At 41.6% G+C, this 22,869-nt stretch overlaps 1 protein-coding gene and 1 long non-coding RNA gene across 2 annotated transcripts; both read left to right on the top strand.

Moving 5' to 3' along the window:
- Nucleotides 1-119: 119 nt before the first annotated feature.
- On the top strand, nucleotides 120-14,368 carry LOC139063600 (uncharacterized). The gene is made up of 11 exons (XM_070545954.1): nucleotides 120-410; nucleotides 7,006-7,129; nucleotides 7,370-7,604; nucleotides 7,787-8,057; nucleotides 10,126-10,300; nucleotides 10,436-10,512; nucleotides 11,866-12,046; nucleotides 12,156-12,404; nucleotides 12,487-12,658; nucleotides 12,851-12,996; nucleotides 13,089-14,368. Exons 1-11 carry the CDS (start codon nucleotides 120-122, stop codon nucleotides 13,199-13,201), a joined length of 2,034 nt encoding a protein of 677 aa, XP_070402055.1. The 3' UTR covers nucleotides 13,202-14,368.
- A 4,295-nt stretch (nucleotides 14,369-18,663) lies between these two features.
- Nucleotides 18,664-21,016, top strand: LOC139063628 (uncharacterized). The gene is made up of 3 exons (XR_011516998.1): nucleotides 18,664-18,798; nucleotides 18,995-19,076; nucleotides 20,742-21,016. It is a non-coding gene; the product is annotated as an uncharacterized lncRNA (long non-coding RNA).
- The last annotated feature ends 1,853 nt before the right edge of the window (nucleotides 21,017-22,869 follow it).

Consider the following 22,869-nt stretch of genomic DNA (forward strand, 5'->3'; position numbering starts at 1 on the left):
TTCCAACTCCAGTATGTGGCGGTAATGCACCTTGAAGTTGCTAGCCAAAATCTATGCAGACCGATGCAGACTCGTCTCGTGGCTAACCGTTAGCATTACTGGGTTTGCAACACAAACATATGTCTATAGTTTGCAATATGGCTGAACGCGCACGGGCTTGTATTATTTGCGGAGATCAAAAATCTACGTTACATTCTTTACCAAAGTCAGAAGAGCTGAAGAAGAAATGGCTGGAATTTGTCTTTGGAAAACCACCAGTGCTTTACAGCGGTGGAATAGTGATTTGTTCAAATCATTTTTACGAGAGTGACTTTACCAACTACGGGGCCTACATTGGTGGTTTTGCTTCAAAGTTATGCTTAAAACCTGGATCTGTACCGTCACGACGATCGCCTACCAGCGCACAGGCTGTAAGTGCAAAATAAACCTTTCACCTTTTTCTTCTTCTGCCTGTTCTAACTCCTCATGAGGGCATGCATAAACCAACACAATCAACGGCCCAGGCTGCTATCAACATAAGGGTTATTGCTAAATTACGGAGGGGTTAGTTTGGTTTTTGCTGCAGGATTAAAACGTGCACAAACTGCGTTAGCGAAAATGTACTTGCTGCATATTCAAGCTTCTACTGTTTTCAAGACAGTGCTCCCTAAAGGAAGAATGTTTAACTTCAACTGTAGATTCAAAACATGCCTTTAGGTCAACTTAAAAGAAAATAAGTAGATGTTAGAAATTCAAATGTCGAGTCATCGCCTGCAACTTTCACTTGAAAAAATGTATGAAATGGCCTATGGATTTTCCACTGACTGATACCTCACTGACATTTTTTATGTCCACTTCTTCCTCGCTACGAATTAGCAAGGAGGGTGGCATGGTGAGACACTCGCTCCTGCTACTCAGAGAACTGGGGTTACATTAGTAACCTAAAGTTCTTTTTCATAGCATTCATTCCATGTGTCACTATGGGAAAATACTGACTCTCAGATTGTGAGGCAGAACATAATCCAGAAACCGATTATCCCAAATAACATAACACAACATAACATGCACACAGCTCAGACAGCACCAATTGAGCACCAAGCGAGCCAATGAAGGTGTTGTAACATCCAGGTTGTAGAACCGAACAAATGTGAGAGGGGAAGTCCAGCTCGCCGGATCACATATTACCAGGGTAGACAGCGCCCATGAGGAATGGGCACGAAGGCCCTCAGGTGGTCGAACCCCTCTGGAGCCGTAGGCTAAGAGAAGGCTCCCACAATCCAGTGGGAAAGTCCTTTTTAGAGATGGGCTTTCCCAACCGATTTTTGGCCCAGGACTGCTCTTTCGCAGATTATCCGTCCTGTCCATATATATGCGTAATGCACACACTGGACAAAGCATGTCCACCAAAGAGAAAGGAGGAGGGCAGAAGGAAGCCAAACAAATAGGGGATCATGCTCCCAGCACCTTTGGCATAAAGGTGGGGTTTGGGAGCAATGTCACCTCAGTGTTCCTCAGATGTATAACAAGTGAATAAAAAGTGCATGTATTTCACCCGTACGTTTTGCTGAGGCAAACGCAAACACACCATTTTCAAAGTAACCACCTTCAAATCCACCTGCTCCAGTGGTTCAAAAGGAGAAGTAATTAGGGCCTCCAACACCAGTGGGAGGTCCCATGGTGGGCCAGATATTTGGAAACAGGCCTTCGCCTTCACACTCCCCTCAAATCCACACACAAGAGGAAGTTTTCCAACCGACATCCCCATAAAACCAGTATGGCAAGCCGATATTGCAGCCAAATATACCTTAATAGTGGAGATTGCCTTCCCTTTATCCATCAGGTCCTGTAGGAAGGCCAGTATGACCACCACTGAGCAGCACTCAAAAGAGATTTATTGTTTCTCTTCACACCACCTTTTGAAAATAGACCACTTACAGTCATACAGAGATCCGGTCAAGGGAGCTCTGGCATCCTGAATGGTCTCAATGACACTTTGCGGAAGACCTACAGCCTCTAGGCTGGACTGCTTACGGGCCAGGCTCAGAGGGACAACTTCTCTGGGTGAGGGTGGAAAATCTCCCCTTGTGCCTGATATAGCAGGCCTCTGCGTGGGGGCAGGAGCCATGGTTCTCCATTGAGCGTGGGGGCTTAGGCTTGAGACAGGGGTTTTTGAACACCAGGTGGGTCTCGTTTCGCTTGAAAAATGAGCCACCGCCCCCTGATTCATTGAACTTTTGCTTTCAACTTTTTTAGCTACACCGTCGGCAAACTGCCTGGATGCGACAGTGTAACAGAATGAAAGACTGTTTTCCACCAAAAGTCATTTCCCCCTCTCCTCTGACACAGGACTAGTCTGCATGAGATATGGCCTCAAGGTCTCATGCATTTGCTTATAAACTGCTTCTTTTCAGCTCAACAGAAGAATGAAGAATGGAGTATTTTCTTTTAATTAATCAAAGAACTCTATTTTAATAAAGCTAATCACGCAAAGTCAATAAATAAGATGTGACCAATCTGTGAAATCAAAATATTAATTACTTTATTATAAATTACTATAGAATATAATGAGTAATATGTCTTTAAATGTTCCAATAGGACTGATCTCACATAGTGTTAAAAGACATGACACATTGCTTTCACTGATCCAATCAGAATCTGCCAGATCTGATGGAGGCGTGGTTTTGGTGGTGCTTGGTAAATCTGTCATCTTTTCATTCAACCATAAACCAAAACATCCGAAGTATAAAACTATGCCCACGTCATCTCTAACGCCAGTTCAAAGCGTTCTAGAGAAGTTGTCGGAGCGGCCAATCCGTAACTTTCCTCTTCAGCCGAAAGAACCAACGACAAGCTGGATAAAATCTGTTGCTGTTCCAACTGCTGCAACAGTTACTTTCAGAATAAAAGCTGAACCATCAAGACCCAGGTTTGGGTCTCGCTAGACGCCAACAAAATCGTCGTGACCCGGAAGTATCTCACAGACTGGTCTGGTCAGCAACCACTGCTTTTCCTACCGGCTTCGGTTCCTGTTCTAACGGGGACTTCCGCTAAGGGTATGTAGGCCGGCAAAATGGCATCAAATGTGTTTATGAATCTCCTAATCAAAGCTTAGCGCGAAGATATCACCTTCAGTTCCCATCAGAACTAATCGCTTTGCTGGTTCTGAGCAACATTACACCTCACCCTATTCTCCGTCTCATCCCCCTTAGTTACACCATACATTTAGTGTTTAAAGTCAGTCTAGTTTAATTTGTTTTAATAAATCTTTAAACTTTTAAACGCGACTCTCTCTCTTCTGTTGTCTCTGAGTGAATACGAAGCTGTTATCTAATCCCTGCATTAAAAAGTTCCAATCTTCTGGTTTAAAATAACCTCACATATCCATAAGGTGGATTTCATATTTTCCTATGGAATCCTACACCTTATGGGTTATTAAATAACATGTAATTTAAATCATTACAACAGCTTTAACAATTTTAATGTTTTTTAACATAAAACCATGCTAGAGTGACATGTCACCAGGCCACCTTGGTTGCCTATGGGAAGAACACACCGTCTTTTTGGGGCGCGTGGAGCAGGTTCTAACATCCCCTCTTTCATGCATCAAACTTCCAAGCACTCAGCTGGTGGCAGCTTGCTCTCCGTGTCCTCGGAAGCTGTCAGGTTAATTGCTTCCTTCTCCCCCCCATCTGAGTGGAGGCTAATTCGAGATGGCAGCATTGGGCCACTTTTTTCCACAGTCCTTTAGCAGGAGCTAAATGAGATGCTGTAGGAGCAGACTGTGGGTTCTCCACCTTCAGGGTCTTGAAGGTGGAGGGCAGACGTGCTGCAGCTTGGACCAAATTTGGCGCTGAGGGGGAGGAGTGGTTACTGGATGCACCAGTACTGGTTTGGGGAGGCATAATTTCAGGGCCTCATCATCCCGTTTCTTTTCCTTGCATCTTTTCTGCATCGTGTGATGAGAGGAGTTGTTTCCTGACCCGTTTCGCCTTCGGCAGTTTCTTCCCATCATAGCGAGAGCATGCCAATTCCACTTGGACCTCGGGCCACTGGATGTTAAGCTTTTCTGCAGTGAGTTTGCACACGTCCTGCAGGTCCAGATCCAGGGCAGGCGACACCAACTCCCCGTCGCTGGCGCGGCCAGTGCTCAGGGGCCATCTTGGGACCGTCATAACAGCTAGCGCTAACCTGGTGTGTGTAGGTGGGGGAAGCATTGTGGCTCTGCTCTCTGTAGCTGGTTTAACGGTAGATATGTTGGGAACTTTCGTTTGCTAAATGGACCGCTATAAGGTGTGTTGCTACTCCTCACAGTCGGCAACTCACACCACTGCTTGGAGACAGGTTAGTGTGAGGCTTTCCCTCGTGTTAAGTTGTAAGCCCAGAGCAAAGCGCCCAGCGGTAGAGTTTGCCCTCCTCCTTTGGACAGTTTAGCTAGCTCCAGTCAGAGTCAGCAAGTGAGAGTTTTGGGAACTTCTGTTTGTAGCCAGAAGAGGTTTTAGAATAAACTTTCTGTGAGGACTCGGCCCAATGTATAGGGGGAGGGTTCCCACCTCCTGCACACTGATGGGTTTGTTCCAGCCAATCAGAGCTGGAATAAGAGCTTCTGATGAGGTCACGTCTAGGGCGTTCCCATAATGAGACTCGAAACGAATGCAATCAAAGAGAGCAGACCTGCTCCACACACACAACTCCCCCCGAAGACACTCACCTGTCTATGGGACTTTGGAACTGCTAATCAGCTGTAAACAAAGCAGACTTCATTACCGCATATGCAAACCACCTGTCACTCGATGCACTGGCTTTCACTGAGACCTGGATCAAACCATGTGACAATGCTACACCATCTGCTCTCTCAGTTAACCACACTTTCTCCCACACTTCTTGTGCATCTGGCCGAGGTGGTGGAACGGGCATGTTAATTTGTAACAAATGGTATACAGTCAGTTGCTACCCATCACCCAGGTAAGGTGCACACGGTTGTCCTGTGTACTCATCTTTAATAACCTCAATGCTTGAGAGCCAAGAGATAAAACAGTGTGATAAATGCAACAAGATTTATTATAAGTGCACATTTTATGTTTTTCAGTTTTTTTAATTAAAGAAACATAAAAAAAACTTTTGCAAAACACTACAGAATGGTTTTTACAGCGCTAAGTTCTCTTTTTCTTTACAAAACTTGCTAAATGAAATTGCCAATTTTAGTAAAGCCCTTCTAGCCAATCAGAGGCGAGAAAGGCGGGACCTTCCTTGGGCTTCCAATGATTCCAAATGATGCTGCCCATCGCATTTTGGAGAGATACTAAAGCGAAATCTACGGTGTCAACACCCCAGCTTCCTTCAACCAATCAATAAGCCTCTCATTTGCATTATCACGTGTGCTCTTGCGAGAAAACATATCCTTTACAGAAAAGGGTCAGAAAAGCACTTTTTAATTTATTTTTCCAATTCAAATGATTTTTATGGCCAAAAAGACGTTAATATGATGTAGATATCCACAGTAGTAACAGGCGATGACTCCTTTAACATGTATGCTTATTAGGGTTGTCACGATACTAAAATTTCAAACTCGATTCGATACTGGGGGGGAAAACTCGATACTCGATTTCGATACTATTTAAAAACACCAATTTATTGAACAAGTTTATTCAAAAAATTCCTCAATTTATATTGCAAAAATTAAATGTTAAGAATTAAGTGTGTAAAGTGCTTAAACCTTTCAAGTATCAGCATTTTTTAAAACGTGCATACAAAAACTGGCGAAAGTTAACACTTTAAATCATGAATTGTCTCACTATATATACACTATTTGCAGAGTGATGTTTTGCTGCTTAAACTCTGTTTAAGGTGCATTTTTGTCATAAGATGTAATGCCATATGTTTTGTTCTGTACTTTTGAACAACTCTGTTGGTCAATAAAGGGAGAAAACGAATTTCTCCACAGTAGGACAAAGGTACATCTACCGGTAATCTTAATAAAAACAGATTGGCGCACGGCAGTGACGTCATTAAAAGCGCCGGTTAGATTAGCCGCGGCTAGTCTGTTCACGCCTAGAAATCCCAGACCCGCTCCAAACGAACAGGGGAATCATGTTAATGATTCCTAACAAAACCTTTCGACATTGAGATGTTTTGGTGCAGATAATGTCTTCTTTCGAGGCTGCACCATGGGTGCCCGTCCGCACCCGTTATATGGATATACACTGATGGCGATTCGCCGATGGATGTAAATACCCCGGGGAATCCAAGTAGCACCAAAGTTGTCAGCGGGAGTAAACAAACGTACTGCATGCTAGAAATTAAGTCCGGGTTGCAATAAACGGGAGTTTCCTTTAAGCACATAAGCGTGAATATACAACTACGTGTCAGACTTGGTATGCTAATTAAGTTGGTCTGTGAAGCGCCTCCCAAATTCGCTGTTTATGTTTTTGTTTATTTATTTGGCAGACAAAACTTGGATCAGAGACAACTCGCGTGGGAAAAAGCAACGTAGCCATGCGGCGTCTGCTTCTTCTGTTTGTCTGGGAGGCGGAGGCTGCTTTACGGCATCTGGCTGTCGTGCGTGTCGGTGTACTTGAAGAAGGCTGTGTATAATAGTCCATAATATCGATACCACAGGGATGGAATATCTAATTTAGATACCACGTTTAGTATCGATTTATATCTAGGTATCGATTTTTTTGACAACACTAATGCTTATCTGTAAAGTTCTGCAGCACACACAATTCAATTTATTACTTACTATTTGAACAGAGCCTTTCTTTAACTTTAGCTTTTTATGCAATAAAAATGAATCTTTAGTCTAAAGTAAACTAACTTCTTTATTTCTGTCAGAAAATAAGAACAATTTCATTCTTTTCATCCACAGTTAAAGTAATACTTTGTTTAATTTGTCAAAAAATGAATGATATAATCTGACTAAGCTTGCAGTTCTGACCTGTTATTTCCAGTCCTAGCGTAGCCTACATGTGGTGATAGATTGCATCAACTGACTTAAACTGCATGTTATTTTATGTTTCTTATATTTAGAGCACATCCGAAACACTGATGACATCCCGCCTTCATACCAGCACACAAACAGACTCACCAGACCGTTCGACACGAGCAACACAGCTTTCGATGGGTACATTGGGTCATCGTTTTCGAAGCAAAGGTTTGTCACGTAACTCATTTTAATTTCAAATGTGATGTTTTGTAGTTCTTTTCCGATGAATGCACATGTGCTTATGCAATATGCATTACAAATTGAATAATATGTGTGCTACTTTGTTATTTTTAGAGTTCTCAACAGTCATGGAGTTGCTTTTCATTCAGTCATTGTGGTTTTATGTGAAATCCTGGAAAGCTCTTATTATCTTTGTAAAGTCGCAGTAACACATTTATTTTAATTTAGGTACCAAAACAGAATTCTACATAACAAGGAAGAGCGTTGCCACAAGCACTGCTGATGCACCATGGGGGCCTGGTACTCCAACGCCTGTCAGGCCTGTTCATCTAAGGCCAAGTAAAAGACCTCGGTTAGATGAAGAGGATGAAAGTGAAATCTCCACATTAACACCTGAACCCCACGACTCCATCTATGATCCAGCACCGTCAATGAGCAATGTTGCTGAATCCTCAGAGCCCACGTATGTTTTTGCTTCTAACTTCATCTAAATATAAATGTTTTATTTTGACATAGATTATGTTTAATTATATGTGTTAAAGTAACCCTGTACTATATATTATATATATATATATATATATATATATATATATATATATATATATATATATATATATATATATATATTGTCATTTCTCTAAGCAGTGATACATCTTCAGGATACAAAGACTCCAAGTACATAGTATTTGAGAAAAACCTCATGGAACTTTTCGAAACATGTCCAGTATGCAGCCGCATGTCGGAGGTGAAGACCTACAGACAAGGAACCTTTCTTTCTGTCCACCAAAAATGCCATCACTGCAGTTTTTCAAAGAAATGGAAGAGCCAGCCAGTGATGGGGAGCACCCCTGTAGGAAATATCCAGCTGTCTGCTGCCATATATTTCACCGGCTCTTCTTATTTCAATTTTCAAAAGGTAAACTAATGCATATTCTAACACAATGTTTTCTACCAGGGAGGTGTCCAGGAGGCATTTTAACCAGGTGCCCAAGCCATCTCAGCTAAATAGCAAATCTACTCCGAGCTCCTTCCGGATGACTGACCCTCCCACCCTATCTCTAAGGAAGAGCCCAGACATCCTGTAGAGAAAACTAATTTCAGTCACTTGTAATCGCAATCTTGTTCTTTCGGTCACTACCCAACGCTTGTGACCGTAAGGGTAGGAACATAGACCAACCGGTAAATCAAGAGCTTCACCTTCCGGCTCAGCGCTGTCTTCACCACGAAAGACTGGTACAACACCCGCATCACTCCAGACACAGACCCAATCCGCCTGTTGATCTCTTGCTCCATCTTTCCCTCACTCATGAACAAGACCTCTAGGTACTTAAACTCCTCCACTTGAGGCAGGACCTCGCCCCTGGCCTGGAAAAGCCGTTCTATCCTTTTCCGACTCAAGACCACGGTCTTGGATTTCTTTTTGTCATATTTATGCATAATGATGATTGGACTGACTCAGCGTCTGTCAGACCTCCACGAAGTGGCGCTCATATTCAGGATCAGAATCAGCTTTATTGCCAGAGCTCCAGCGACCCAGAGCATAGGAACTTGACTCCGCGAACACAACCTGACCAAGGATAAACACACACACATGTAGACAAAAACAGATACAGGCAGTCACGAGAGCAGCCATAACGGCGCTCATTTCATTAGATGAAAAGGGTGTTACATGAGGATAATTGGGGTAAGATAGCAGAGTTAGACCCGGCGGGGAATAACTCTATTATAGAAAAAAACTCCTCAACATAGAAGCACGAACATCACAGATACAAAACATCAGAGTCCGATGGGGAGGTGGGGTTGGGCGGGATCCTGAATCCTCCAACGGGAGCTGCCATTACGGCGCTTCACCAGCTGCAGTCGACAGGTGGGAGGGAGAAATGAGGAACAGAGAGCGCATTGAGTTCCTGCAGGTCGATTACCTCGAAGCCGAAGTCACAATCTGAAGGCAGGGGGGAACGGGACACAGCATCTGTTAGCATTCCTCCTTTTGTGGGGGTGAGTTGAAGGCAGCCTTGGAGGCTGCTTGGCGTCAGATAAGGATAAACAAGACTTTGTTTAGGGCAGACAGATATAATTTTCCTCTCTGCCTTGGAGTCTATTAAGTGGTCATTCATGTCCACCAGTGAAGCCAATTTATGCGTTCTAAACATCCCCACACCGTCCGGCGACCCTCTCCGAGATGACATCCATCTTGCGCACTAACACAGGCAATGCCGCGAGGACATTGTCCAGCTTACGGTTCACCTCGACTAACGTCCCAGTCTGTGAGGTCACCGCCCGGGCGGCACATTCCGTGGGTGCGGGTCGCACTCCAATCGCTCCCGTCTTCCCAAATTTCCAGAAAACCAGATATCCTCCCACTCCAATCAGAAGAAATCCAGTGATCATCAGGCCGAATATCCACAAATCTTCCACGTCCTCGATGGACAACTGAGAGAGGCACACGATTCGCCAGACCTCCCAAGAATCGAGTGCATATCCCGCTGCGAATGTCCCCTCGGGACAGGTGGGAGCCCCCTTCTCCGTTCTCATCGTAGAAAAAAATCATATCAATCGCATTGAATGACCAGTTAATTAAGTCCATATTTCCAAAAAAGAGTAGTGATTTCAGGAGAAATGCAGAGAAGTGCTCTGTAGTCAGACAGGACAAGAGCCTTGGGGAAGCAGATAAGGGAGCTGAAGAAAAGGCGTCTGTGCTCTCTGAGTGCTGGAGAAGAAAAAAAAATATTGATTCACCTCTCGCTTTATCAGAAGAGTAAAGCTGCGAATAAATGCTGTCACAATTTGACAGCTATGGCTAATATATGTGGTTCTGTGTCAGAGAGGATTTGTTGAAATAGGCACTTTGATGAGGACTACATGAACTCTGATGGAAAATTGAATGTTCTCATCTGTTTATTACTTGGACTAAATATTGACAACCAACACTCCTGGTTGATAGTGTTATATATTGAGCCCTTGCAGATTATTTTATTTCGCAGGTGTTTCAAGCCATGCATCTGCAAAATATGAGCTACAAAGCTTTCCAGAAGCTTTCTAACAGTTATCTGCAACCAGCTGTGATCCACAAATGGCAGCAGTACCAAGAAGAACAACTACGAATCCTGAGCCAAAAAAGAGTCAAGGTTGGAGGGGACATGCGAGCAGATTCAGCTGGTAATGCTCTGTTTTATAAGAATTTTTATACAGATTAAATTGTGTCAGATTGTGCTTTAACACAGTAACAGCATGCTAATATAACAAACATTAACATGACCTATTTCTAGTAATTCATCTCTACTGTATTTGAAGGTCACTCTGCAAAGTATGGAAGTTATAGTTTGATGAATCTGGAGAACAACAGCATAATCGACATTCAGCTTGTACAGGTGAGTGCGTTCAAACACGTCTGATAATCAGTGTTGGGAGTAACGTGGTACAAAAGTAATAAAATTACTGTAATGCATTGCTTTTTGCTGTAATGTGGTAATGTAAGGCATTACAGGGAAAGAAAATGGTAATGTTTACTCGGTACAGTTGTCAGTAACGCTGTAATTACAATGCATTTTTAAACCCAGAATCAAGACGTGGATTTCTTAAAAATTCAAAAAAGATCCAGTATCCACATATATTACGTCATTTATGTACACGGCTTTGCGGGCATTCTATGAGCAGAGAGGACGCAGTGCACAGCAGTAATGGCTCAAATACTCCAGCTGCGTCCTGTGCGCGGCCGCTGTAACATTCACAAAATCGCTCCACCAAAACATAATAATTCACTTGCGATCGTTCATATCAGCCCATATTCTCTGGTACTTTCTGTGCTTTTCTGACCTGCTTTGCCTCAGCTGAGTTCATAATCTGTGCCCCGGTTATTTCAACTCATTGCTGCTGGAGTGCATATTAAGCTTTTTTTGCGTTCAGTAGATCCCTTTTTCTGATTAGTTAGAAAGTAGGAAATCTAGGAAACTGTTTTTCTGGAAGACGGAGAAAACATGCAGCATGCAGGAAGGTTAGAGAGAGAAAGGGCAGGAAATGATTCAATTAAAACCAAGAAAACAATACAAAGTGCTTGAAAAGAATAAAAAAGTTGGTAGATTTATTCTTAATACACATTTTACCAGTGAAAAACAATAATATATAAGCATTTAATATTTATACATGTGATAGAATCAGATCACCCCAGAAGTCAGTCCCACATCCAGGGCCGTATCAAGGCATTTGGGGACCAAGGCAAAATAGGCTTGGAGCCCCCACCACCTCACTCCCTGCTCAGTTAATATAAGATGGCAGCATGCTGAGAGAACAGTTTGCTGTATTTATTTAATAAACAATCATTTTAAAGAATTGTTATCATATCTGACTGTTTTTAACAGCAATCCTAGCTCAGATACCACATCCCTTTCAACTGGATATGATTACCAGATTCATATTGAAGTTGTTTTGGTGAAAGTAACAAAGTAGTGCAAAGTAGTGTAATGCCTTACATTTTAAAATCAGTAATATTGTAATGTAATGAATTACTTTCAAATTAGGGTAACAAGTAATAAATAATGCATTACAGTTTTGAAGTAACTTGCCCAACACGCCTGGCAATTCATAGCAGTATTAGTGGCTGTTTTTGTTTCACTCTCACAGCAAAATATAATTTCCTCCATAAATTCACACACACCAAAACGTGGTGTCTATCAACTGCCTGACAGTGTGTGAGTGTTTGTTTTATTTTATTTTATTTTTTACAGAGCAATGAGGTTGGTGGAAGCCACAACATGGAGAAAGAAGGACTCTCAAGGAGCCTTCGGCTTTTGGAGTCAAAGGGTGTGGCAGTCGATTACATTGTCACAGACCATCATCCCCAGATCCAAAACTTCCTCCAAGAGAAAAAGATAACACACTACTACGATGTCTGGCGTTTAGAAAAAAGTATGTTTACTTTGATTTATGCTGTTGAACTATTGGGAAGCAAGTATACATAACAAAATAAAAAAGATGTACACATCATGTTTTTTTAAACCACTTATATGACCTCCAGGTATTTCTAAGAAACTGGCCAAAGTGGCTAAAGATAAGGACTGTGAGGTGGTGAAGAAGTGGCAGTGTGGAATCAGCAACCACGCGTATTGGTGTGCGACATCATCGTCCTCAGGGCCAGAGAAAGTTGCCAAATGGACTTCCATGGTGAACCACATGCAAGACATCCACGTCCACGACAACCCTCTCTTCCCACGATGCCAACATCCAGTCCGCCGGAGCACAGATCGCAAGAAGTGGTTTCAACCAGGTTTGTACCTGACCGGTTTACTCAATGTTTAGTGGCAAAATAACTGTGGAAGTTTTATTAACTTTGTGCTTTGTGTCTGTAGGTTCAAAAGCACTTTTCAAAGTGGAGAAAATCTTGACTAATAAGAGGGTCCTCACAAATGTTGCACGGCTAATCTCGCAGTACCAGACCTCAACGCAGGAGGCTTTCCACAGCGTAGTGCTGCGCTTCATGCCCAGAAACGTGCTAATTCCGCTCACTGGGAGCTTGTGCAGGTAGGTTTAGTCACATCTACATGTGCTACCATGTGGGAAGCAGAGACACTTTGGTTTTTAAAGGAGCTCATTTAAGTAAGAGAGAGGTGTAGTGTTCTGCACAGTAATGTGCTACCATGTGTGATGTAGACAATCTGGATGCAACCAGTAAATGTAGGAAACAAAATTCTCATCCTATGCTTTTTTTGACAGATTATATCTGGCAGCGATGCATTTTAATGAAAATTCAAGTCACATTCAGGCAAGAAAAGCTACAGGGAAACGGAGGTATGCCATACGTCTCCCTAAAGCAAAGAGAGGACACACTGTAGAGCCGGTGGAGATGCCAACAACACAATGTAAGTTACTCAACAAAAAATGTTAAATTTTTTGTTAATGAAATGTAGAAATGCATTATTGAATATCCATATTTGCACTCAATTTCTTCCAGGCTACATGCAAAGCCTGATTGCTGATGTCTTTGAAGAGATTGTCCCCCACCCCCAGCCGTATTTAGAAAGGGTCCAACACACCTGTCATCTACATTCTACCATCCTCCACTGACAGAAGCTGGGGCTGGGCTGCATACAGGTCTCGCTTTAGGCAGGTGCATCTCTAAAGCCAACAGACTGACCATCTGTGTCTGGGAGTTCGCTTTGGATCCGCAGGACAGCACAAGCCGGAACATGTGACCCCTCTCCCCATAAAACCCCAGCACCGACTCACAAAGCATCTGTAGGCCAGATGTTTGTGTCGCCTGGAGAAAAGAGGACATTTAAGAGATTGTAGATAGCTTTGAAGAGCACATTGTGTTTTAAATTTATTTTAAATAAAGTAGATTATAGATTCCGATTTAATTTTTCATATTGCCTTCAGACAATTTATTTTCCTTTTAATAATCAGACCAGAGGTTTGCATATTGTCAATATATATTTACAATATATTTCAACTCCTGCAGCACTGGTGTCTAGAAACTGGAGTACTGGTGTTGGTCAGTCTTCTAATTACCTGAGAAGTAACAAGTGAATGTCAACCATTTTTCCTAAGAAACAACAACAGCTACCAACTTTCTCATTACCTGAGGAAACTTCCAGCACACATTCACTGCCTCTTTTGGCATCGTGGTGCAATTCCTGTACATGCACCTATAAAATGTACATTAGTGTGTTTTTTGTGTATCTCTTATAATTCATGCATCTTATAAAATATGATACACAATACAGATGAAAACTTTAGGATAAGGTGCTGAACTTAATTTGTCAGTAATTCATCTAAAAAGGTGAAACTAATGATTGAGGCAGATTCATTACATGCAAAGCCAGATATTTTAGGCCTTTATTTGTTAAAGTGGGGATGATTATGGCTCACAGCTTTTGAAAACTCCACATCCAAACTCAAACAATTTGAATATCACATGAAATCAATAAAACAAGGATTTGAAGTAGAGATGACATCTGGATTCCAGGCATGTCAAGCAAATGTACTCAGTTCTTGGCTTGGGATCCTTTTGCTTTTTCAGGAATAAATTAACTTCTGCACCATATTCAGATTTTTTGAGTTACACCAGTGAAATCATTAAAATAATTATCGATGACATTTTTATAGAATTATGGGCTGAAATTAAGAATACAGCTACAGCAGTTGTAGAAAAGTTAGACGTTTCTTTTGAACTGATCTGTCGATGGTGAAATTTTATGGTTTCAAATAAAATAAATGAATAAAAGCAAAAAATGTGTATATGTGTCTATATACAGTATGTACATATATATATATATATATATATACACACACACACATATATACATATGTATGTACCGTATATATTCACACACATATATATACACACACGTGTGTATGTTTATATATATACACGTGTGTGTGTATATATATATATATATATATATATACACGTGTGTGTGTATATATATATATACACACTCACACACATGTATATATATATATATATATATATACACGTGTGTGTATATATATATATACACGTGTGTATATTTACACACATGCCCTATAGCGTATAAAAAATTGTACGTCGCTTTGGATAAAAGCGTCTGCGAAATGAATAAACATAAACATATATATATATATACACACACGTGTGTATATATGTGTGTGAATATATACGGTACATACATATGTACATGTGTGTGTATATATATAATATATATATATATATATACACGTGTGTGTGTATATATGTGTGTGTGAATATATACGGTACATACATATGTATATGTGTGTGTGTGTATATATATATATATATATATATATATATATATATATATACACGTGTGTGTGTGCATGTACAGTCTATGATATATATACACACGTGTGTATACATATATGTGTGTTTGGAAAAGGGAGTAGATGCATGGTGGCCTCCTGGAACAGCTGTTACCTACATTTAGGTAAGAGTCTGGATCATCCTTTCTCGTCTGCTTATCCAGGCTTGAGTACCGGGGGCAGCAGCCTAAACAGAGAGGCCCAGACTTCCCTCTTTCCAGCTACACTGTAAAAAAAAATTGTCCAGTGAACTTAAAAAGTAAAGCAACCAGTTGCAATACAATTTTAAGTTCAGTCAACTACAACTATAACTGTTTTTTCTGTATTAACTTAACATTTTGCAAGTTAAAACGTTCAACTGACTTAAAACTTTAAACTCTCCAAACAGCTTGCAAGTTGGATTTTTAACAGTGTACTTGGGCCAGCTCCTGGAGAAATCCTAAGGCGTTCTCTGACCAGCTGAGAATAGTCCCTCCGCGTGTCCTGGGTCTTCCTTTGGTCTTCCTCCAGGTTGGATGTGCCCAGAAAAATTTCACCAGGGAAGTGTCCAGAAGGCATCCTAACCAGGAGCCTGAGCCCCTCCCAAATGATCGAGTTTCTCACCCTATCTCCAAGGGAGGGTCCAGCCACCCTGCGGAGAAAACTCGTTTTGGCCACTTGTATTTGCAATCTCATTCTTTTGGTCATTACCTATTAGCTCTTGACCATAGATAAGGGTAGGAACCTAGATCGACCGGTAAATCGAGAGCTTGCTAGCTCAAAGGCCTTCTAGCTCAGGCCTCACAACTGCAGACAGGGCACCAATCTGCTTATCGATCTTGTGCTCCATCTTTCCCTCACTCATGAACAAGACCCCGAGATACTCAAAGTCCTCCACTTGGGGCAGGACCTCATCCCATGAGCTAATGTAAGGTTATGAAGTTCATGGTTTTCAACTCCATACAGCTGCCCAGGTGCACAATAACACCACAATAACACCGTGTAGAAAAACCAAGGTCGGGCGTTCCTCAGACTGTTTACATTCCAGGAGAAGAGTCCGAAGGAGAAGAAGAAACTTTACTTAATCAAAGTACTTTATTTGTGATTAAAATTATTAAGCAAAACAGATGTTGATCAACAATAATCAAGTGAATGATCTGTGAAATAAATATGTCATGAATTATGTTTAATGAAACCAGGACTACGGCACAGACACACTGATCCTCATCTCCATAGAAACGCATGACACATTGTTCCAACCAATCAGAGCTTTCGGCTGCCGCAGGAGAATCTGGTGTTGACTTCAAGTGTCCAATCTACTTTACTGAAACTTATCAACAATTCAGAGATATAAAACAAGGCAAGGCCATTTTTAAGTTAGTTCCATTTTGACTTCAGTTCTATTCACCATCATCCTAAAGACAAGTGCAGCCTGGCCGGATGTGTTTTCTTTAAACTAAGAACTGTGAAACGGGAGATTTTCGCTGTTTAACAACCAGACGACGTCCTTTCAAAATAAGAGCACCTGCTGACGCCGCTGAACGGTATCGGGTCGACCCTCCAGACGGGCTTTGAAACGTTGTGATCGCTGCACCGACAGCTCCAGCGTACATCCGAGGTTCTTGGACCTGGCATTTCCTGATCTACCTGGGAGACCCCCACTGGGTACGTACACGATTTGCTCCTGCTTTGCTTTATTGCCCGTGAGGATATGACGTTGCTGTTGCTTCGTTTATGGCTTCCATGGGGAATAATTAATAACCTGCTGACTTGTGTTTTTCCTGAGGAGTGTGCGAGACTGTTCTCCGGCGTGGGGTTCGTGCCTCACCACAGACGGCTGTTCCCTTGGGATCGCATCCGGTTCGGTTGTCAAGATTCTTCATCACTTGGGTTTGTTCAACGACCAAGTGGTCTCTTGAAGGACCACATTGACCTTGAAAAGGGGGGATATGTAAGGTTATGAAGTTCATGGTTTTCAACTCCATACAGCTGCCCCGGTGCACAATAACACCACAATAACACCGTGTAGAAAAACCAAGGTCGGGTGTTCCTCAGACTGTTTACATTCCAGGAGAAGAGTCAGAAGGAGAAGAAGAAACTTTACTTAATCAAAGTACTTTATTTGTGATTAAAATTATTAAGCAAAACAGATGTTGATCAACAATAATCAAGTGAATGATCTGTGAAATAAATATGTCATGAATTATGTTTAATGAAACCAGGACTACGGCACAGACACACTGATCCTCATCTCCATAGAAACGCATGACACATTGTTCCAACCAATCAGGGCTTTCGGCTGCCGCAGGAGAATCTGGTGTTGACTTCAAGTGTCCAATCTACTTTACTGAAACTTATCAACAATTCAGAGATATAAAACAAGGCAAGGCCATTTTTAAGTTAGTTCCATTTTGACTTCAGTTCTATTCACCATCATCCTAAAGACAAGTGCAGCCTGGCCGGATGTGTTTTCTTTAAACTAAGAACTGTGAAACGGGAGATTTTTGTTGTTTAACAACCAGACGACGTCCTTTCAAAATAAGAGCACCTGCTGACGCCGCTGAACGGTACCGGGTCGACCCTCCAGACGGGCTTTGAAACGTTGTGATTGCTGCACCGACAGCTCCAGCGTACATCCGAGGTTCTTGGACCTGGCATTTCCTGATCTACCTGGGAGGCCCCACTGGGTACGTACACGGCAAAATAGCGGCTCATGTCATCACTTTATAAGCCTCGTGATATCTAGTCATAACAAAGACGACCAGATTCGATTACGTCATCCTAGAGAATCTGAACGAGACACACACACTCACACACACGCACCAACACAACATCCGAATCCATTCTCATCCATCACAGAGTAGTCCTGGTAGATTGTTTAGAATTTATAATTCAGAAATTAAAGATTCTCAAACGATCCCATATCTCTCTCTTTTCTTGTCTCAAAGTCAATACAGAGTGTTTAATTAAACTCCCTGATGATAAAAACAGCCTATTCTTCTGTTTATAAAAAGTGAACTACTAACAGTGTATTAAAATACAACTTTAGATAGTTACATCACTTTGATTCCGTTACATTTGTCATCCCAGCTGCTTCCTGTGCGGCTGCGAACTGCTCCAGTGAAAGCCTGAGAGGATGATCTGATGAAGCCAACAGAACCACATTGTCTGCAAAAAGCAGAGACCTGATCACATTTGGATCATTCAACTTTAAATTTAGTGCAGAGTTAATGGAATGTTTTAAACTAAATATTTTCATTTTAAATAAGACACCAAGAATACACATGTCTGCAGCGCTAATAGACACTCATTTATATAGTTGGTCAGTAAAGAAAGTTGATTTGGGGGTGACTCGCTCTTTGTTTCTTTGTTTGATTTTTCTAAAGTAGCTTAAAACTGTTTTTTGAAGAAGGTTTTGGCTCAAAACACAGATGACCAATGAAATTAACCCTTAAGGACCCATAGTGACACTTGTGTCACAACCCATTTCAAACATCTGTATAATTGCTTCTTGAGTCAAATATTCAAGATTGAAAACCCCAAGTGGCATTTTATCCATACAAATATCTAAAATGATTCTACTTCTTCATTTTATTTAATTCATTTCTACATTTTGATATATTTATTCCAATCTGTTTTCTAATTCAAAGGGTTTGGGCTTTAAAGGGTTAAAGTACCCCCAGCACGCACGCACGCACACACACACACACACACACACACACACACACACAGTTGTGATACCTATTCAAATAAGTCCTAGTGTAATTGCCCCTTGCTGTCCAATAGTCCAAACGCCCCTTGTGCTCACAACCTTTAAAAGATACTGTCCCAAAACACCCAGCAGAGTGTTTGACCTGAACTCCGCTAGAAGGACAGCCACAATGGTGAGTTGTAACTGACAAATAGTGTTTAGTTGATGACAAGATGGAGAGGAACTGTAGAAAATGTGTTAAATGTAACCATAGTTTAAGCATTTTTAACAAAATTGTTTTTTCCAAACTATTTTGAACTTTTGGACTCAAAAACGTTGCACGCTCCAACTGTCTGCTGAGTAATTCTTGTGATTTCATTCCTGTGAAGAAATATTTGGCTCCAGCTTTGCTGCTCTGGTGTTTGGTGTCACTGTCAAACGCTCAGTGCTTCTTCAAGCCCTTGCCCCCTGGTAAAAGACACACACACACACACACACACAATGACAGTGATTTATTTTTTTTTGATGCATCGACAGGTGATCAGACTCATTGTCAGGATGACGTAGATAAGACGTGGCATCCACTTGGTTCACATTGGAGAAACAGTAAATTGTAACGTGAGGAAATATGGGTTTTCTGTCACAAAGGTGGGGCTGGACGCAGCTAGGTCAAAGCTGGGTCATTGAGAACTTTCACCCACAGATTAAGTCCTGAACGCCAGCGAGTCTGGGAGGAAACCATAACATCAGCCACCTGCAGTCTACCAGAAGATGTGTTTACATGAGTTGTACCCAGACCAAGTCAAAACATAAAGTTTAAACTTCTTTTTCTTGATTTTAATGTTAAAGTAACCATTATCAATTTGCTCATTATAAATGTGTTTAATCAAATGAATGACTATTATGCTTTGGGGTAATTATAATGGATTAATGAATCCACACTTAAGTAGATAATGTTGAATGTGTGGTACTGACCTTCACACTCAAGCACACACACATTCACACAAACATTCACACACCTTCCCACAGTAAAATCCAGACACATTTGATGACGCACATGTTTTTGCTTTGAGAAGAGAGAGTTTTGGTAAGTTTCAGTCTTTTGAAGCAGTTGGTGCTTGGCAACGAAAGAGAGAGGACTTGTGAACAACCGCTAACGGGGAACGGAGCCATGGGCTCAATTCCCCCCCCTTCTCTCACGCTGTTTCTGCCACGCCAGGCAGAATAGCTGAACCGCAACTTCTAACGCAGACTCATTACCGAGTCTTTTGATTTCTGAGTGAATTAACTTAAGAAAGCGCGTCGACAAAACGCTTTACCATCAACGTGTACCGAGGGGCAACTCTGGACCGGGTCCGATCGACGTCTACGTCTCCTGTCAGCCGTCGGCGTCATCCGGATGAACCACAACATCCTCCACGGCCCGGATCCGAAAGAGGGTCCACAAGAATTCGGTGAGACAGAACACGGTGTTTAGCGTTTGATGCATCTTTTCCAACTAAAAGCCTAAGTTTATTCAAACCATCACTTCACTCAGACACCTGTTTCTTCCTGAAGCAAAATCAGATGCACACATGCATTCATCTCATCTCATGTTCAATTCTCACTACACTTGGCACCCACACGCATCCATAATCACATCATATCACTCTCAATCTTCATTCACCTACAGAAGGTCTATTTGAGCATTAACAGCATATCAACTGTTAAAGAGATTGTCCCACAAAGTTACTAATGTTGATTGCATTTCCTGTTTGTCAATTTCACAATCATTAGTTTAATTTGAAGAATTAAAACTTTTAAACGTCAAACTGGTTTCCTCATTGAACTGAAACACAGACACTCAGATATTATCGTCAGTTTATGGATGAAAACAACTTTTGAGTCTTCTGAACAATATAAAACTTGGTTATTGATTTATTAAAATTAATATTCCGAATTAATACGTAGCATGGTTCCTCTTTCATAAAAGAGCATAAAACCATAACGCTACAAAATGCATGGACTGTGACTGCTCTTCATGTTGTGCCGCGTATGTATAAGAATCACAGTTCCATGGGTCAAACTCAGTTTGATGATATTCAGTGTTTTGTTCATTTTTCTTAATAAAATGCTATTTTTTGTGTGTAACTGCAGGTATTATACCCCAACACAGTTCCCCAGTGACTGTGTGTCTGTGTTTGACCCAACGGCATGTGAATACATCGTGCACAAGAAGAACGACCCATCAGAGATTTGTCCAATTTACTCTGCTGTGGGATAACAGCTGATGATGATGGTATTTGTCCATTAAAATAAAGTTTGGAAGGTTCATGTTTATTTTGCCAATCAGAAATCTAATCATTGCTTTCAGTTTGCACCTTGCAGCAAACATGAATGCACTTGGACCTGCAAATAAAAGACCAAAGTAACGGTGGTGGTGTAATTTTGTTGTCAAATAAAATGAAGTAACTGCAACAAAACATCTTCTTTGATGTAACCTTTGACCCTCTTTTTTTTGAGGTTTTATTTTACATTAGTAAAGAGGGGTTAGGTGCTTTGATAAACTTCAGATAGACTCCAGATGTGAATATTCAACACATGCAGACACATTTCTTTCTTTCCTGTGTGTCTCGTAAAAACATGACTGTAGATAATCATATGTTCTCAGAGTTAAAAGCAGGTATACACCACTAGGTGCATACCACTAGGTGGTGTGTAGAGGTAGGTAACTCTTGTGTTTCGGCAACATTCTTCATCGCTCTTCCTACTCAGAAGCAGAGAGAAAACACAAGCTAGGGACGTTCTGCAGACTCATTCAGGGTTTGAGGATCTTTCTGTTTAGATGACTGTGACATAAACAGAAATCAGGATCAGACGAATGATTGTGGACCTCCTCTCATCTTTGTTGGACCTCTGCTGCACACATCCCTTTATGTTTGAGTTCAATGGTCCAAACACCATCATACTCACAACTGTCCCGAAAAGTCCACCTTATAATTTGTGGTCAAAAACAGCAAAAAGTGCTTCTTGGGTGTCAAACATTATAAGACCCTCTGGCGTAATTCAGATGAGGGATCCACAGAAAAAAAGGGGCCAGAGGCACTCAGGAGGACGATAATTAAAAAGCCTTCATTATTCCATCTGAAGGACAAGAGGAGTCTGAATGGGCGCGTATTTTAATGTGCATGCTTAATTTCGGATTGTTTTTGACTCTCCTTGTCTAAATTTCTTTTTAGGGTTTTCAACGTGACATTCCCTCCCTTTGAGCGCTTTCAATATTTGCTCTGCTTTCTTTTTCCTGTCAGTGCTCCTGAGCTTTAGCCTTAGTTTTTTTTTTTTTTTTCTATTTTCCATTCTGGTCTATGTTTTCCTCCCTTGAAACATTTTCCATTGTCTTTCCTTCCTGCTTCCTTTTGATGTTTACATAGAAAAATGACGTCACTTTCAGAAGTGAAAATTAAAGCTTTTATGAAGCAAGCTGCTTCTTTCTCTTATTGGAGCCACTAGGATAACTCCATTTCATGCTTCATGTTTTGACTATCGCTTCGAGTTTGTTACGAATGCTCCCGCCTCTCTTCTTATTTGCGGTCTTATGGCACTTGGCAAACAACCATTTGGTGCATTACCGCCACCAACTGGATTGGAGTGGAATGACTACCAATCACTTCCAGTTTGTACATCGCCGTCTTAATAACCCTCTTATGACCATAATTATAACAGGGCCGCCTAGTATTATTTGAATCTTATGGCTGTAAAATTGTTTGAACCTTGGTATCTTTTTAGCAGTTTTTAAGACAATTTATTTTTGTAAACTTTCAGATGTTTTTATTTGATGTGGTAGGCCTTGAAGCAGTTTCTCTCCAGCTGCAGGCAGAGCGCAGCTCTCACGGCCATGGGGTGCTTCTGTCACGATGGTTGACTGGGTACGGGAGTTGAACTTGGTAAAGATGTTTGATATCTGGATTATTCGGTAGAATTACGGACCAGATTGTAGGCGCTCCGGAGGTCCAGCCTGGGAGATGGCGTCCAGGGCAGATGTGAGGAGTGGTAGAGGATGACGGTCTTTGACTGTGATTTTGTTCAGACCTCGGTAATCGATACAGGGGCGGAGATCACCCTCCTTTTTCCTGACAAAGAAGAAGCCTGTGGCACCCGGGGAGGAGGAAGGTCGAATGAAACCCTGCTGGAGGGCCTGGTCAATATATTCCTCCATGGCTCTGGACTCGGCGGGAGAGAGAGAAAAAAGGCACCCCCGGGGTGGACTGGTTCCTGGTTGCAGCTT

Source organism: Nothobranchius furzeri, chromosome 17, assembly GCF_043380555.1.
Source record: "Nothobranchius furzeri strain GRZ-AD chromosome 17, NfurGRZ-RIMD1, whole genome shotgun sequence".
NCBI classification, from domain to species: domain Eukaryota; kingdom Metazoa; phylum Chordata; class Actinopteri; order Cyprinodontiformes; family Nothobranchiidae; genus Nothobranchius; species Nothobranchius furzeri.

Coding starts and splice junctions, on each gene's coding strand:
- LOC139063600 (XM_070545954.1), top strand. CDS start 120: ATGTCTATAGTTTGCAATATGGCTGAACGCGCACGGGCTTGTATTATT. Junction 12,659..12,850: donor CTCACTGGGAGCTTGTGCAG/GTAGGTTTAGTC, acceptor TTTTTTTGACAG/ATTATATCTGGCAGCGATGC. Junction 12,997..13,088: donor GGAGATGCCAACAACACAAT/GTAAGTTACTCA, acceptor AATTTCTTCCAG/GCTACATGCAAAGCCTGATT.